The 16,413-nt window shown below is 43.0% G+C and overlaps 1 protein-coding gene across 2 annotated transcripts; it reads left to right on the forward strand.

Annotated features, from left to right (window-relative positions):
* The first annotated feature begins 3,426 nt into the window (after positions 1-3,426).
* CCNA1 (cyclin A1) lies at positions 3,427-12,374 on the forward strand. 2 transcript variants are annotated; one of them, XM_073322414.2, is made up of 9 exons: positions 3,427-3,727; positions 4,548-4,724; positions 7,512-7,755; positions 7,960-8,084; positions 8,751-8,974; positions 9,597-9,801; positions 10,663-10,776; positions 11,577-11,710; positions 12,144-12,374. In XM_073322414.2, the coding sequence occupies exons 2-9, from the start codon at positions 4,572-4,574 to the stop codon at positions 12,193-12,195; spliced, it is 1,251 nt and encodes a 416-aa protein (XP_073178515.1). In that variant the 5' UTR covers positions 3,427-3,727; positions 4,548-4,571; the 3' UTR covers positions 12,196-12,374. The 2 variants fall into 2 exon arrangements, with proteins under 2 accessions (XP_073178515.1, XP_073178443.1); XM_073322342.2 differs by having other exon boundaries at positions 3,427-4,724.
* The last annotated feature ends 4,039 nt before the right edge of the window (positions 12,375-16,413 follow it).

Genomic DNA, 16,413 nt, shown 5'->3' on the forward strand with positions numbered 1-16,413 from the left:
CAAACTCACTCTCCTGCTGGTGATAGCCCATCCAAAGTGACAACTCTTTACACAATGTGCATGACAATCAAGTTGGGACAATCAATAAATGGACACAAATCAGATGTCAAGAATTATAACATTCATAAACCAGTCGGAGAACACTTCAATCTCTCTGGTCACGCAATCACAGACATGAAGGTCGCTATCTTAAAACAAAAAAACTTCAAATCCAGACTCCAGCGAGAAACTGCTGAATTGGAATTCATTTGCAAACTGGATACTATTAATTTAGGCTTAAATAGAGACTGGGAGTGGCTAAGTCATTATGCAAGGTAGCCTGTTTCCTCTTGTTTTTTCCTACCCCCCCCCCCAGATGTTCTGGTTTAACTTGGATTTAAACTTGAAGAGTGGTCAGTTTGGATGAGCTATTACCAGCAGGAGAGTGAGTTTGTGTGTGTATGGGGGTGGGGGGGATGTGAGAAGGCCTGGATTTGTGCAGGAAATAGCCCAACTTGATTGTCATGCACAGAGTGAATTTGTGTGGGGGGGTGGAGGGTGAGAAAACCTGGATTTGTGCTGGAAATGGCCCACCTGATGATCACTTTAGATAAGCTATTACCAGCAGGACAGTGGGGTGGGAGTAGGTATTGTTTCATATTCTCTGTGTATATATAAAGCCTGCTGCAGTTTCCACGATATGCATCTGAGGAAGTGAGCTGTAGCTCACGAAAGCTTATGCTCTAATAAATTGGTTAGTCTCTAAGGTGCCACAAGTACTCCTTTTCTTTTAGCATAGAAATGGTTATCTCAGGGTTCCAGATCACATTAAAGAAAAGGAGGGGACTCACCTGCAACTCTTCCATCCTCTTCCTCTAGCACCAGTGACATGTATTTAATCTTTCCCTCTGATTGTTACAATGTTTCCCTCATATCCACCTAGCCACCTTGCCTCTCGAAAGGACATAGAGTTCAAAGGATCCACACTGATTAAAGGAAAAATAAATATGCACAGTTTATGGATCAAATATTGACTTAATGTTTCCTATTTGCAAGACAACCAGGAGCACTACATGTTAAATTCATTTTTAAAGGTAAAAGCTGAATCTACCTGAATCCTATGGGTCTTTGGCCCCAAGCCTTCAAATTCTACCATCAACATAGAGAAAAAGCCTAGCTGCTAACATTGCACCAAAATAAAAATTCAGACCCTAGCACATTATGGATCATGAGCATTGCAAATATCCAAGTGTAGCACCTGGCACCTGCTGGTCCCAAGCCCCTAAATTCTAATGCCACCATAGAGAACAAGTCGAGTTTCTCCTACTGCACTAAAAAATTCAGGAACTTGACACATTCCAGGGCAGGAGTGCCCCAAAAACCCAGATGCAGAAATTGGATCCTATAAAATCCATCCAAGTTTCAGCCCTTATCCGAATTCCATGATATTAACAGAGAATAAGCGTAGCTATTGTGATTGCACCCCAAATAAATAAATAAATAAATAAATGTTTGATGCATTCTGGCATACGTAGTGCCTGGATCCAGCTGTATCTTGGCAATTTTTGGTCTCAAACTTAAAATTGTACAATCTAAATAGAAAATAAGTAGAGCAACTCCTTCTTCACTATAAAAATCTGACTCTTATCAATACTGGCCCAATATCACTAGAAAAACATATATCTTGTACCTGGAGCCTGAGGGAACCTGCCAAATTTTAAACTCAATGCCCCCCCACCCCCCCCCTGCATTCTACTGTCAAAATAGAGAGAAAAATGTAGCTTCTCAGCTCAAGACCTTGTTACAAAGTGATACAGCAGCACCACAAAAACATGTATCTGAAAATGCTACCAGCTAAATAGAAAAGGGCAGCTGCTCCATTTCCACTTCAAAAATCTAGACCCTGCTTCATCTCTGCTCAACAGCACCACGAAGATACATATCCAGCACCTGAAGCCTGCTGAATTCTGCCACAACCCCCAAATTGTACAGTCAAAATAGACAACGCATGTTGTTACTCCTCTTTGACTTGAAACATCCTGGCTCTGACACATCCCAGGGCAAAAGCAATGCAAAAACACATATCTTGAGTCAACATTTTTTGTGGAGGGCACAAACCACTTAGTTTTACTGGAGAAATAGAGACCAAGTGTAATTACTGTGAGGTCACTACAGAAATTTTGTCTCTGATTCATCCTGGCACACAAAAGTTGAAATATCCAAATATGGATTTGGATCCAGCAAAGTCTAGCCCATTTTTCTCCTATATCCCCAAAGTTTTACCTTCTAGATAGACAGCATGTGTAGCCATCCTTTTCCATCAGATAAATCTGTATCCAATGCATTGGAATTTTCAGCGCAATCTGGGGGATTTTTAGATTTACATCTAACATTACAATGTGGTTTAAAGTTAATGTAAGAAGTGTCTTAACTCTGTAAGAGTCCTTTGCACATCTCCACCAAGCGCTGATAAGCTAAAACCACATATAACGTGGTCATACACAGACACTAGACTTCTGTTATGTTCCATTGCAAAATCTAAATATTATACTATGACATTTGGATGCATCTAGAAAGAGCATGATGTCAGATCTGGGTTCTTATGGCTATGCAGATATACAATGCATAGAATACTTACTATACTGTTACATTTCACTATTTTTGCTACGTTTCTCTTTAGACAATTCTGTTTAGATTTTTGCAGGAGAGGGGGAGCTGAGGTTAAAAATGAGCAGGATCCAGGTACCAGACATGTGTTTTCCAGTTCTGTTGCGTCAACAGGGCATCAGGGTATACATTTTACCAGTGATGCAATGTATCATTTGGATTTGGGGGCCACAGTTGCAAAGATCACCTGTTTCAAAGTAGCAGCCCTGTTAGTCCGTATCCGCAAAAAGAAAAGGAGGACTTGTGGCGCCTTAGAGACTAACAATTTTATTTGAGCATAAGCTTTCCTGAGCTACAGCTCACCTCATCGGATGCAGCTCACGAAAGCTTATGCTCAAATAAATTTGTTAGTCTCTAAGGTGCTACAAGTCCTCCTTTTCTTTTTAAAGGTCACCTGGATTCTGGTTTTTCTTGCAGTACTCATGCCCCGGATGCATTGATCTCGTGCAAAAGGAGTAGCACTTGTCATCTCTGGTGCCAAATGAGCGGGGGCCTTGTGTGCTGCGGTTTATGGAAGGGAGCCGAAGGGGGTGGGTGTGGGGGTGTGTGTGTGTGGGGGGGGGGGGTCATTCTCCCATGGCCCGCACCGCTCCAGCAGCCAGCGGGGTGTACCAGGGAGAGCAGCAGCCAGGGGCTACTCAGCGGCGGGCGCGCGTCTCGCCTTCAGGGCCAGCCCGGGGCGCCCTGCTCGGCCCCGGCCCTCCGTGGGGGGGGGGGGGGGGGGGGTCCCGGACACCCGCGAGCCCCGAGGCAGGGAGCGTGGAGCCCGTGGCCAACCCCCCGCGCCGGGCCGGGTCTCCATGGAGATCCCCCAGGGCCCCGGCACGGCCGCTGCGGTTGCCACGGGAGCCGCCGCCGCCGCCGGTCTGAGCTTCCAACGGGCCGGGCCCAACAGCCGCGGGCGGGTCGAAAGTAATCAGCGCCCGCGGGGGAGGGGCTGCGCCGCCGCCTCCCCCGCCCCCGGGACGCGGGCTACATAGGCGGGGCTGGGGGCAGCGGGGCGGCTCGGCGCCCTGGCCAGTGGCTGCCTAGCGGGCAAGGGGCGGCGGCGGCGGGGTCTCCCCGGCTGCGGGGCTGGCGTGTAATGCGGGGCGCGGCGGGGCTCCCGGGGCACTAGGGCGCGTTGGGCTCCCCGCAGGACCCCGGCGGGGGCTGGTTCTGCCCTGGGCGCTGGCGTCCGTGGGCGCTTGGCCCGGGCATTGCTGGCGGGGCAGGACCTCCTGGGAGCTCGCGAGCCTGTCACCCTCCCGCTCTGGGGCGCCTTGCTTCAGAGTGCTCTGCCCTGGCAGTAAGCAACAGCAAGGAGAGCCTCCGCCCTGCGCCTCCGAGAGCCCCAAGGGCGCCCTCTGGCCGGGGTTACTGTAGCCGCCCTCTTTCAGTAGCCTCTTCCCTTGCGTCCCTGCTCCCCCCCCCCCAAAAAAAAATTTCCCTGTGGAGCTGCAGCGCTTGTCGGGAGCGGCTCCAACAGGGAAGCTGAGGTATTTTTGGCGGGGTAGCATTAATGAAGGCAAATCTGTCTCACACGGAGTGTGAAAATCTGTTCATGAGTCACAGATTCTAAGGTTAGAAGGGGTCATTGTGATTGTCTCCTCTGACCTGGGTAAGGCAGGCCAGAGACCTTCCATGAAATAATTCCTAGAGCGTATCTTTTAGAAAAACATTCACTCATGATATAAACATTGTCAGTGATGGAGAATCCCCCATGGCCCTTGGTAAATTGTTCCAGTGATTAATGATGAGACCTAGAGGAAGCATCCTGCATTTAGAATAAGAAGCAGTAATGGGCGAGAGCTGCACTCCTTCTAGGAGTGGAAAGGGGAATCTAGACTCTTGTCTCTAGAGAGAAATTCGGGTAAACTTGCCTCGGATGACTAACATGCCATTCTCTTCTCTTCTCTTAGCTGTCAGCTGCTGACCTTGAAACAATGCATCACAACGATAAGAGTGGGATCTCCCAAGGTGGAAGTTGGGAGATCCGCCGGGTTGCAGCTGGGCCTTATTCCAACCAAAATCCACCACAGCGGGCTGTGCTTGGGCTGCTGACTGAGAATGGGCAGTGCTTGAGGGCATGTAGCCAGGTAACTTTTTTGGGGGGGAGAACCCCATTGCTCATTGTGGGGTTACACTTATGAGAAGTGTCTTTCAAACGCCCAAGGTGCCTTTTGTTCATGTGTGGATGATACTATTTAAGTCCGATATAACATGGGCAGTTGCTATGGAAGCTTTTCTGGTCTCCAAACAAATTTTGTCAAGGCCCCTGTTATTCCAGCACTGAGTCTCCTCTTACTATGCATCTTAACCAGAGACCATGAGGAACTATGACCATTTTCTCCTTCCCTGAGTGTTTCTCTAAACCTAGTTCATCTTTTTTTAAACATTACCTTTGTGAACTGATATGTAAACCGTCAAAGGGCATTGCTGGGAATGTTGGTAAACATGAGTTTAAAAAACGTATGTGCAAAACATGTATCTAAAAGTCTGACTGATCAGGAGATATTTAAGTAAGTAAATACCTAACATGATTTCATTCTTCCCCCCCGCCCCCCAACTGACACAAGCCTGATAAATGACCTGACCCTCAGCTTGCACTGGAGGGACACAATACCAACTCTGGCAATTTTATTGCAAATATCATCATTTTTAATATCTTCCTTGAAGCCCTAGTTCCTGGAATCCCGTGATTACTTGAGAATCTCAGTTCAGCTTTTTTAAAAATATATAAAAGATAAATTTCTAGCCCACAGAATTGCAGAAACAAGCTTGAAAATGTGGCCCAAGTGCACCTTAAAGGCTCAAACTAGAATGCAAATAAAAAGAACCCAGCATTTATTACCTCTTGACTTTTAAGGCTATTTTATGATTCTTTTTGAATGCTTGGGGCTGGCCGTACTGGGTTTGCAATACGTAATTTGGCTAACACACATGATTTGCTTTTCTCTTTCTATTTCATCCAGAGCACACATGGGATTTAAAAGGGTAGTGCTTCCATCCCTGTTCAGTTAGCAGATCTTTTGGGGGAGGTCATGGCTAGCTAGTATTCTACAGTGGAGCCTTACTGACCATTTCTCCCTAACTTGGAGCCCAGCTTTAAGTAAGGTTTCTGGAGGGAGAGGGACTATTACATGGCTTCTCTATACCCTCGACCTATGGAATGTAGGGCTCCGTGGAAATGTATATGCCCATTAACTGCCAACTACTGCTCAAAGGTTCCGTGGCTCGGTACATGACTCCTACAAGGTGTTGATATGGTGGCAATACATTCAGAGAGCAAGAATTGCCTTTCGGATAGCCTTTTTTCTCAGTTTCCCTCCTGTTCCAGAATAAATTTAGGTGCCAAAGCCACTATGCAGACTTTAATCTGGTTAGCATGGCTCTCTCTAGTACTCTGCTGTGTCATACACTGGAATGGTCCTTGCATGTACAGTAGCTGCTACTCCTGTGCAAAGCTCTTTAGAGGAAAGCAGTCCAGTAGGATTAGAGTAATAACAGATTACCATTTAAAGGTGGTAATCCTTAGAGTACATCTGGTATTCTGTAATAAAAACAGACCTCCCCCTTCCCCCCACCACAGTCTTCAGATCTGAGCATCTAAAGCCAGGCTCCTAAATAAAGGAACCTGACTACGGAAGTTTGGCATACCTACAAATCCCACTGAAGCCAAATGGGGGTTGGAGGGGCTCAACATCTCTGAAAAGCTCTTATTTGAGTCACTGCAACTGCAGTTCTTATTGACATGGTGGGGTTTGTGATTGCTCAACATTCTGAAAATTGGCCCCCTTTTATTTCAGAGCCTAACTTTGGCCTAAGCTTTTTCAAACCTGGGTGCCTAATGTATTGCTCAAAGATGTACTTAATACAGTGTATGCTCATCGGGGGTTGCAAGCTCTTAGCTCAGGTTCATAGAATGAATAGACAAACTACTTGCCCAGTTCAAAACCTTCACTATGAATTGGGCTAAACCCTGACCCACTTGTGCAGTTCATGGGCATACTCACTAGAATTATAAGAAACTTCTAATAGCTTTCATCTACAGGCTTGCTCTTGACTATTGGCAGTCCAGGAAGACTGATATGACCCTTATAAAAGGCTTTTATTAGCTTTTCAATACAAAACCCAGTTTTTTTCTGAAAACTGTACTCTTAAAATGACAGGTTTCAGAGTAGCAGCCGTGTTAGTCTGTATCCGCAAAAAGGAGTACTTGTGGCACCTTAGAGACTAACAAATTTATTTGAGCTGAGCTTATGCTCAAATAAATTTGTTAGTCTCTAAGGTGCCACAAATACTCCTTTTCTTTTTACTCTTAAAATGATCTCTTGAGACATTTGGTATAGCATTAGTATACATATGCAAAAACCGTTTTAACAATCTTAATATCAAATTATAAAAGACTGTTTTTGAACTCTTAATGCCCTTCTTGTTTTCTTCAACAAGCTAAGGTAACAAGTGTTGGGCTGCATTTAATGTTGGTAGTTCTCAGCATGAATAAATTGAACTGTAGCTCAGAGCTTATAATTACAGTTGGCATTTCAGCAGAATTGCTCAGGCTGGCCATTTTGCAGATGAATGTTTGACACTCACAATATGAGATTATTCAAGACTGATCCTGTCTTATTAAACTGGAAGATAATTAATTCTCCATGTGGCACAAATGTCCATCATTACAGCAAGATGGCAGTAAGCAGAATTTCCTAAATGCCAGTTGTAATGGCAAGCTTTGTTTCAACTAATGTTCAATTTATTGATGCAAGTGCTTGCAGTCTGCAGTGCTAAGGAAAATGTGTGGCTTTGTTCTAAAAATATGAATCTCGCTTTTTCTGTTTGTAACTAAATCTCTTCCTACAGGTTAAATCTGTACTTTATTTCAGGGTACCACCATAGTCAGACGCTTCTCTGGCTCTGAAAATGCTTTCTCTCCCTCTGGAAAGAATATATTCCCTAGCTGTATGGTCAATGTAACATCCAAGCAAGGGTTTGCTATATATGTAGATGAACCAGAGCAAAAAGACAGATGCAGCTGCACAGTTGTAGAAGAGGTGGAACCTAGCCAGTGTGAAGTGGATACTAGCACAATGAAACCCAATATTCATCTGTTGTTGGATTTGAGTACAGGTAACTGTCACTGCTCAAAACCTTGCTTGTAACATTAATCTCATACATGAAGTGGCTTACTTTTTTAACAAAAGTAAACTTGTCTACATTATCTGTAGATTACTTGTTCATATAGATGTGATTCAATCTTGTACTGCAAGCAAATTGGCAGGATAAGTTAAGTCTTGTTGGATGCCTTATGTAATAAGAATCCTGATTATGCAGGTTCTCCTATGTTGGTGGATACATCATTCCAGTCACAACATGAAGTTCATATGGATAACAATGTGGATATAATGAATGTGGGAGACTATGCAGAAGACATTCATCAGTACCTTAGAGAAGCTGAAGTGAGTGGCTTTCACAAGCCTATGTCAGCGTTTCCTTGACCCTACATGTACTGGCAACACTTAAGTCTTAGATGTAGATTGCCACTCTTAAAACATTGCTGCATGACACAACTTTCAGATTCTCGGGTTGTCATTTAGCATCTCTTTACTACCTGCATTCTCTTTAACAAAGCATTCTCCGTAAGCTCCTTGTGTTGCTGGCCAAGGTCAGAGCAGGAGGTAGTGAGAAGATTCTTCTAAGATGCAGGACAGCTTTGGACTCTAGCTCCTCTCTCAGATGGAATGTGTAACTGAGCTTTGCTGGGGTGAGGAGGCTTGCAACAGCTCTTGAGAACCTATTTATCAAGTTGCGAGTAAGAGAATGTGGCAAAGGGCTGTAGCAATCTGAGGAGGTGGTGGTTACCTGGGGCTCCTAACACCCACCAGAGTAGTACTTTTACTACACACTAGCTTTTGCACTGTGGTAGGTCTTCCTCAATTACAGCTATCAAACTTCATGATTTTTGTTGCTGAATTCAGTACAGCTCTCCACTCATTGATGGTGGGAATCAGTAATGGCCTTAATATATTTTCCATCAATGAAAATAATTACTTACACTATGGATATGGCAAAGGTGGTTGTTCTTATAATGTCTTAATTATTGAACCTCAAATCTTTCTAAACAGATAAGATACAGGCCAAAACCATATTACATGCGAAAGCAGCCAGACATCACATCAGGGATGCGTGCAATCTTGGTGGACTGGCTGGTGGAAGTTGGGCAAGAATACAAACTTCGTACTGAAACACTGTACCTAGCAGTCAACTTTCTGGACAGGTTTCTTTCCTGCATGTCTGTCCTCAGAGGGAAGCTGCAGCTTGTGGGAACAGCAGCAATTCTTCTGGCTGCGTAAGTGTTCTTTATGTTGCCTACTAAAGTCTTGACAGACCCAAACTTGTGGGAAAAGACCTCTTGGACTCATTTAGAAGTTGAAACTAAAATCTATTCTGAAGAGCTGTGCTGGTTCTGACAACACAAACCTTGTAGTAGTAAGAATTTGTCTTCAAACTTACATTCTATCCTTCTACTTAATTCACCAACTCTTCTTACTGATTTTTGATTTTGAACATGGACTAAACCAAAACTTTTGTCTGGAGCGTATTGTATCACTGAGACTTTTGGCTCTTAAAGCTTAAGCTGCTTAACTTCAACGTGAATTCTGTTTAAAAAATGGTACAAGATGACATCCTGCATAATATAGCTCTTAAGGAGGCAGTCTAATGTCTGTAAGTGTTGCCCTGTTGTATAGTGGATCTAAAAAGGACTTGTAGGTAAAAGCTGAATGTATTAAGCTTGTCAAAAGGTACCATGTGTGTTACAGGATATGCCTAAGTAGGGGCTGAAGTCTATGAATCTTGTTGAATGAAGGTGGACCCACATGCTCATCCCAGCAATGACTCCGACAAGCCTTTCTTTCTGATTGCAACTTCAAACCTCATAGACTTAATGGACTTTTTGCACTGCTTTTTAGGAAATATGAAGAGATCTACCCTCCAGAGGTAGAGGAGTTTGTGTATATAACAGATGATACTTACACAAAGAGACAGTTATTAAGAATGGAACACCTGCTCCTGAAAGTACTGGCTTTTGACTTGACGGTACCAACTATCAACCAGTTTCTCCTTCAGTATTTACAGAGACATGGAGTCTGTGTCAGGACAGAGAACTTTGCAAGGGTATGTGTTACGCTCCTTTAAGGGCTGTGGGAGGGCAGTGATTGATAAACCAGGAACATTGGGAGGAGTGGGAACTTTCAGACTTGGCTTACTCTCAGGAGCATCCTCTTGAGTGGAAAACACCTGTCATAGGGAACATGCTGAGGGTGCCTGCCTGTCAGTCAAACATGACTGACACACACCCTGATAAACCAGTACCCTAACTGGAGATTATATGGTGCACAGCACATTCAATTTAAACCTACTAGGAAATCTATCACACTTCTTGCTTTCCAAAACTACAGCTTTATGCTGTCAGTCTGTACTGATAGAACATGTATAGTGGTAGAGCCCAGAGGCCCCAACAAAGATCAGGGCCCTGCCATGCTAACCACTGACTGTACCAATATAATATAGCACTACAGGACATACATTTTCACTATCAAAGGACAAAGGGTAAGAAAGCAAGTCTTATTCCCACTGTCAGATAGTTTGCGTGCCTCAGCTCCTTAACTTGCCTGGGGCCATGTAAGAAGCCTATGATAGAGCCGAAAACAAACCCAGGCCTCCTGAGTCCCATTCCAGTTCCTTGACCACAAGACTGCCCAGCCTTCACTCAGCTAACTGGTATCTCTCTAAAAGGTGACTTCTGACCCCATTAAAGATTATTGTAGAACTCCTGTTGACTCTAGTAAGGGCAGGATTTCACCCTAACTTTCTCAACAGAGAAAGCAACTTTCTCAACAGAGTATATAATCCACTGTTCTCCAAAACTGTGGTGCTGGAAAGATAACCAATGCTTGTTTGGAGCACACTGAATTGATCCCACCTTATACACAGAGGTCTATTTGAAAGTAACTTTTGCAAACTTCTTTTGCCTAGTATGTAGCAGAGTTGAGTCTCTTGGAAGCTGATCCATTTCTGAAGTACCTTCCTTCACAAACTGCTGCAGCAGCTTACTGTCTAGCAAACTACACTGTGAACAGGCATTTCTGGGTAAGCTCTTAATTCTCTGAGGTGCTGTGGAACAGGGGGTTTCTTACCTCTACAGGTTCAGACTTAAAAGTGGAAAGAATTTCCACTCCAGATAGTATGAACTAGCAGATCTCTTGGGAGGGTTCTAGTTCAACTAAACAGGCTTTTCCACTGGCATACAGTTGATATCTAGCTAGTTAAAGATTTGCTCCTCTTTTTCATCTAGAACTTCTGCACAGGCAGGAACAATACTCTACTTTGGTCACTGGCTGAGACTAACCTGATATGGTACACAGTCCTAATGAGATTAGTCATTAACCATCTTGTCAATGTATTGATCCACCCTATAAAAAACTGAGACTGGCCTCTATGCAACTGTTTGTGTTTGGGGGAGGAGGGGGAGATTAGAATCTTAGTGCACATGGTTTTATCCAAATACTAATCTAATTGGTATCTGCCTCTGTGCTGTAGGAATAATTTCATTTGGTGGTAATGGTAGGGGAAACTCTTTAGAACTGGTGAAAGACACCAGCAAGTATTCTGTCTGCATCAGAAGGAGCTTCTTGTCAGCCTTCTCTGCTGTAGTAAAGACCTAAAGTGGACATTGATAGTAGGATGCATCTGGGGTATTGAGTGCTCAGATCCTCTATGGTGACTGCTATGGGATCTCACTTCAGCAGCAAAACAGATGCATCTGTTAATCTAAGTAGTCAGCAGAAATGTGACCTTGCTTCTTGACAGAGGGCCTCTACCAAAATCTGGAAGACACAATACCTAAACAAATGCAATAATGTACCATAATTCTTTTCTCTACTGTTCAGCCAGAAACACTTGCTGCATTCACTGGGTATTCACTAAGTGAGCTAGTGCCTTGTCTGAGTGATCTACATAAAGCATGCCTTGATGCGTCTCATCGACCACAGCAAGCAATTAGAGAGAAGTACAAGCTGTCAAAGTAAGTTCCTAAGACACTAAATGCTTTCTGTTTGGCTCCAAATGACAGCAGGCATTAAAATTGGCCAAATCTCTTCAACTGATGCAAATCATGCTGTTCTGATCAATGGAGATATGCTATGGGAGGTCCTATGTGCAAGCTATTTAATCAAAAGTTTCTGCATAACTGGTAGTCCTACCTTGTGGGAGCTACTAGATAGTGGCTGATACTAACTACAAACATCTTGAAGGTTGAGGTGATCTTAAAAGTAAGAACTGCTCTTCTTATAAGAGCAATCTTACAATCTAGGCATAGCCATAACTTTGTTTCAGATTTGCATGATGCTGAAGCACTCAGGTGCTGAAACCCAAATCATTCTTGTACCTCAGTAGGGTTTCCTATTCACAAGATGTCAGTTAAATAACTTGTAACTAGCTGCCTGTTTCTATTGTAGGTACATGCACGTATCCTTTATGGAGACACCAGCAGTTCTTCCTCTGCAATAAATGCCAGTGAACGAACACACTGACTAAAATCGAAGCACTTGCCTCCTGATCAACAGAGTTGGTCTTACATTTTTATAGGGCACTGCAGGTCATGTGTCAATAACCATGATGCTTATTGTTTTAGCTGACATTTTTAAATGATTTTTTTACAAGGACTATAGTCTAGTTTTAATGTAAACTAAAAGCACTTTTAATAAATATCTTGCCTTATGAATGTCTCTAGCTTCACTTGTCCAAGCTTCAACTTACTAAGATTTGTGGTGGATTCTCTATCTTTGGCACCTTTTTAAATCAATATTGGGTGAATTTCGGTTTGAACTGGAGCATCTTAGGGGGGAAACCTCAGAAGTCCTATGGCCTGTGTTCAGCAGGAGGTCAGACTAGATGATCACAATAGTCCTTATGGCCTTATAACCTCTAAATCTTATCTAGGTCTCAAAATGGGTTGTGAATCAAAAGGAGAAACTATTGACTCTTACCATAAATTGACTGCAAGATCTGCGGGGCAGGTATTGTATTAATCACTCATTTGAGTCTTGTTTCAAACAATAGACAGGAAGGCAAAGGCATCACAGATCACCTACCTATGAAAGTTAGCTATTGCACACCATCTTGAAAGTAATTCATTTCAAGTACTGCACCATCAAATCATCAGTGGTTGGCTAGCTTTTTTTTTAGGTGAGATCACAGCAGAAGTGGTCTTAAGGGAATTGGAGAAAGCCCTAGGGATAAGTTCAGGGTTGGTGTTCCCATGTAGAATGTGTAGGCATGTATTGGGGAGGAAAACATGCAATCCTTGAATACTTAATTGGCAGAGGAAAGAAAGGGTACAGCAGATCAGTAGTGAGAGGTGGAATTGTGGGGGCTTTATAAGCAAAGATGAAACTTGATGGTATGGTGTGGGGAGGAGAGGCAATGCAGAGAATTGAAGGGGAAGTGATGTGATATTCATGGGCCCTTAGATGTGTCTAAAGTTAGGGGACCTGTAGATATTTGAGGCCAAACACATGGACACTGCAGAAATCAAAATGCAAGATAAGGGCTAGGAGTGCTAGCTGTGTGGAAAGAAAGTCTGACTCTCTATTGGGAGCTGCAGCAGGGATTGGACACTACTGGAGAGTTGGGGGGAGGGGGAGGAAGAAATGACAAGGAAGTCAAAGATGCCTCTCCATCCCCAGCTGTGTGCCTGAATGACAGGAATGACTTGTTAACAGTGACAGAACTTGAGCAAAAAGAGGAGTTTGGGTCGTATTAAGCTCTTAAGGTGCTGTGAAGATATTTAATTCAGCCAGTCTGACTAGACTGAGAAGTCAGGAGTGGAGAGGTTGTAGAAAAATATTTGAATCTGAAAGTAGCTGATGACAGGAATAAATTTTTTTTATAATGGAGTGCTTGCGGGGGCAGGCAATAGGGATATTTTACCTGGTCTTTCTGAAGAAACAGATACAGACAGCCTTAAAGGATAAGACTTCAGTGGAGAGCAGATTAAAGCAGCAGTGAGGATGAATTTGGGGCAGGGCTGAGATTCTACCTTGAAGTAGAATCCATGGTGAAAGCAGAGTAGAGCTTGCAGAAGACCAACCAGAAAGAATCCAGGATGAAGTTAGAGGACATTAGATACTGAGGCCTTGGGTACCTCTATGCTATAGGAATTAGAGGATTCTCTCTATTCCAGTGTAGGATTCTTAAATACTGCACACAGTCTAGTACTCTGATCTCTCAATATGCCACACAAGATTCCCCTTCACTTAAGACTAGGCTCAGGGAAACTTTCTTAAATTCTTTCATACTTGATTTCATCCAATTTCTAACATTTCCATCTTACCCTTGTAATCTAAACTCTGCTTCTTAGGGTTCATAACACCACAAAAGACTCATTGGGGCAGGAGCCCTCTTGATCTTCCCTTACCCAAGTTGTATCTTTTCAAAGAAAGCTTGAAACAAATCTGACTTCCCCCTTGGCCTAAAGTCCTTCCAGTCTGTTAACATATTAACAGACACAATGTGGTCAGTAGATTGTGTATAAATATTGCGGTCATGCCAGACCTTGCACTACTACCTCATCTAATCTGAAAAGATGCTTTGGTATCTAAAACTATCTGCCTCTTTTTGCCACCGGACATTTCACAAATCTTCCCCAAGAGACTTGCTTCCAATGCATATTGCAAACTGCTTCTTTAGAACTAAAAGTTGTAATGTGCATTTGAATAGCCAACACTATCTACTGCCATCTGTCTCAATCCCTTGTGTTTTTTGTCCTTAATGGTGTGTAAAACAGCACCTATAGGTTGTCCTTAACATCCTGTCTAATCCTTCTTGAGATGTCTCCTTGTATTAAGTTTTAGTCCTCCTGCTGACCTGCAGCTCTCCCAGGACCTAAACATACTGGCCTTGTTTTCAGCCCTCAGCATGTTGACTGAAAAGACCCTGTCTGTATCAACCCAGTGCAAATAAACTTAGAGTAGAATTTATTGAGCCACTGGAGCAAGTGCTCTAGTAAACATTACATCTATAGAGTTACCTTAATCAAACTGGCACTTGCAAAAATGAAATCCAATTTATGGGGTTATTTAGATCTAGTAAATGGTCTAATGTGAGGGTATGACTTTCTTTTTCTTAACTCATTTATATTAAAGTGAGGTGCAGAAATAGACAAAACCTCCAGTTATTTAAGAGTTATTTAGCAGTTTCTGGGGACCTCTTACAGATCTGTCTCTTATCCCTGGTTCCAATGTACACCCTTTCTTTTTAAGTTCATCCTATAGCTGCTGCTTATAATGGATTGTTCCTTGAGTCCCTCAAAATATAATTAACATCTATGGGGCTGTAGTCTTGTTTGACCCCATAATTGGTATGGAGAGGCACTTTACATTCTGCATATGGTATAGTTAAAGATTTATAAGCTGACCCTGCAATCAACCCAAGGAATATAAAGAGTCTAGGGACCGTTTTCCCTAACGAGCTACAGAGTTGCTCAGCAGGGAGGAGGTAGAGGTCTGTGCCCCTCCTGGGGAACAGGGGTACTAAAATCAGGGGCTGTGCTCAGATTTTAGGATTAGAGTTCAAGAAATCTGTCTTGAACTCAAATCTGAGAAGCCATTAATCTGAGAGGGGTACTTGCTTTGGCAAGTTTAGAAAATCCTGTTGAGTGGTAACCAGACTTGCTGTCCATATCATGCACTGGGAAAATATTTCCCAACACTGATTTGAATACAAAGCAGCTGTTAAAATAGCTACTGTACCACATCACTGCAAATAATGGCTCTTGCTTTCTCAGAGTTAGAGGGGGGAAAAACTGCAAGCCCATTCTATGAAGTGCATGATATGGAACGCGAATATCTTTCCATAATGTTTCTTCAGAGAGAGGATGGCTTTGTGGTAAAAGTGCAGGCTAAGAGAAGCTGTGCCAGACTTGCAGTCACTTTGAGTGTGTTACATAACCTTTCTGCTGCAGTTGCCTCCTCTTTAAAATGGAAATCTATATACTTTATAGGAATGACAAAAGGATTGCTATGCAAATATTTGTGAAGCACTTTGATACCCTAGGATGCAAGGCACTAGAAAAGTCCAAAGTATTATTTCTACCCTAAGTCCTACTTGACGCTCTTGTCTGACAGGAAAACCTTGCAGGGGAAAGGGTAGTGAAAGGCTGAATAGAAAACATGCATATGCTGTAGGAGACACTCTGACTCAGGTCAGAAGACTCGTGTAACAACCCACTATCGAAAATCTGAACTGTTAGGTGGTTGACATGCAAACTGTCACTAAACTTAATTTGCTGTAAACGGGTAAACAAAAACTTATTACTTATCAGTCTCCTCTGATTCTACCAAAATGAAGTTGATTTTGAGATATGAGTGCCCAAAAGGCTGAAACAGTTTTGTTTGTGTATAATTTTGATTATAGCAGCATAAGCCTGACCCTGCAGCAGGGATTTCCTCACACACCCACCCCATGGGGGTGTTTACTCCCCCCTCCCCTGAGTTTTGTGAACTAATTACATGCACTGTTGCCAATTTAGTGATTATTTGGACATTTGAATTGAAATTGAAACATTAATACACACTTTAAAAGCATAACATCTATCTGAAAAAGTATAATAGATTTGAAAAGTATGAACATAAGACTAGCTTCCTTATACAGCTGTTGTTTTTTATGACCATGTCAGAGCATTCGTTTCAGTGATGTTGGCCAACCTAATAATTTCAAATGATGATT

This window comes from Lepidochelys kempii, chromosome 1, assembly GCF_965140285.1.
Source record: "Lepidochelys kempii isolate rLepKem1 chromosome 1, rLepKem1.hap1, whole genome shotgun sequence".
NCBI classification, from domain to species: Eukaryota; Metazoa; Chordata; order Testudines; family Cheloniidae; genus Lepidochelys; species Lepidochelys kempii.

What these genes read in the sequence shown, in the direction of transcription:
- CCNA1 (XM_073322342.2), top strand. Translation starts at nt 4,572, where the DNA reads ATGCATCACAACGATAAGAGTGGGATCTCCCAAGGTGGAAGTTGGGAG. An exon ending in GTTGTTGGATTTGAGTACAG is followed by an intron (nt 7,756 to 7,959) that starts GTAACTGTCACT and finishes CTGATTATGCAG; the next exon opens with GTTCTCCTATGTTGGTGGAT. An exon ending in GAGAAGTACAAGCTGTCAAA is followed by an intron (nt 11,711 to 12,143) that starts GTAAGTTCCTAA and finishes TTTCTATTGTAG; the next exon opens with GTACATGCACGTATCCTTTA.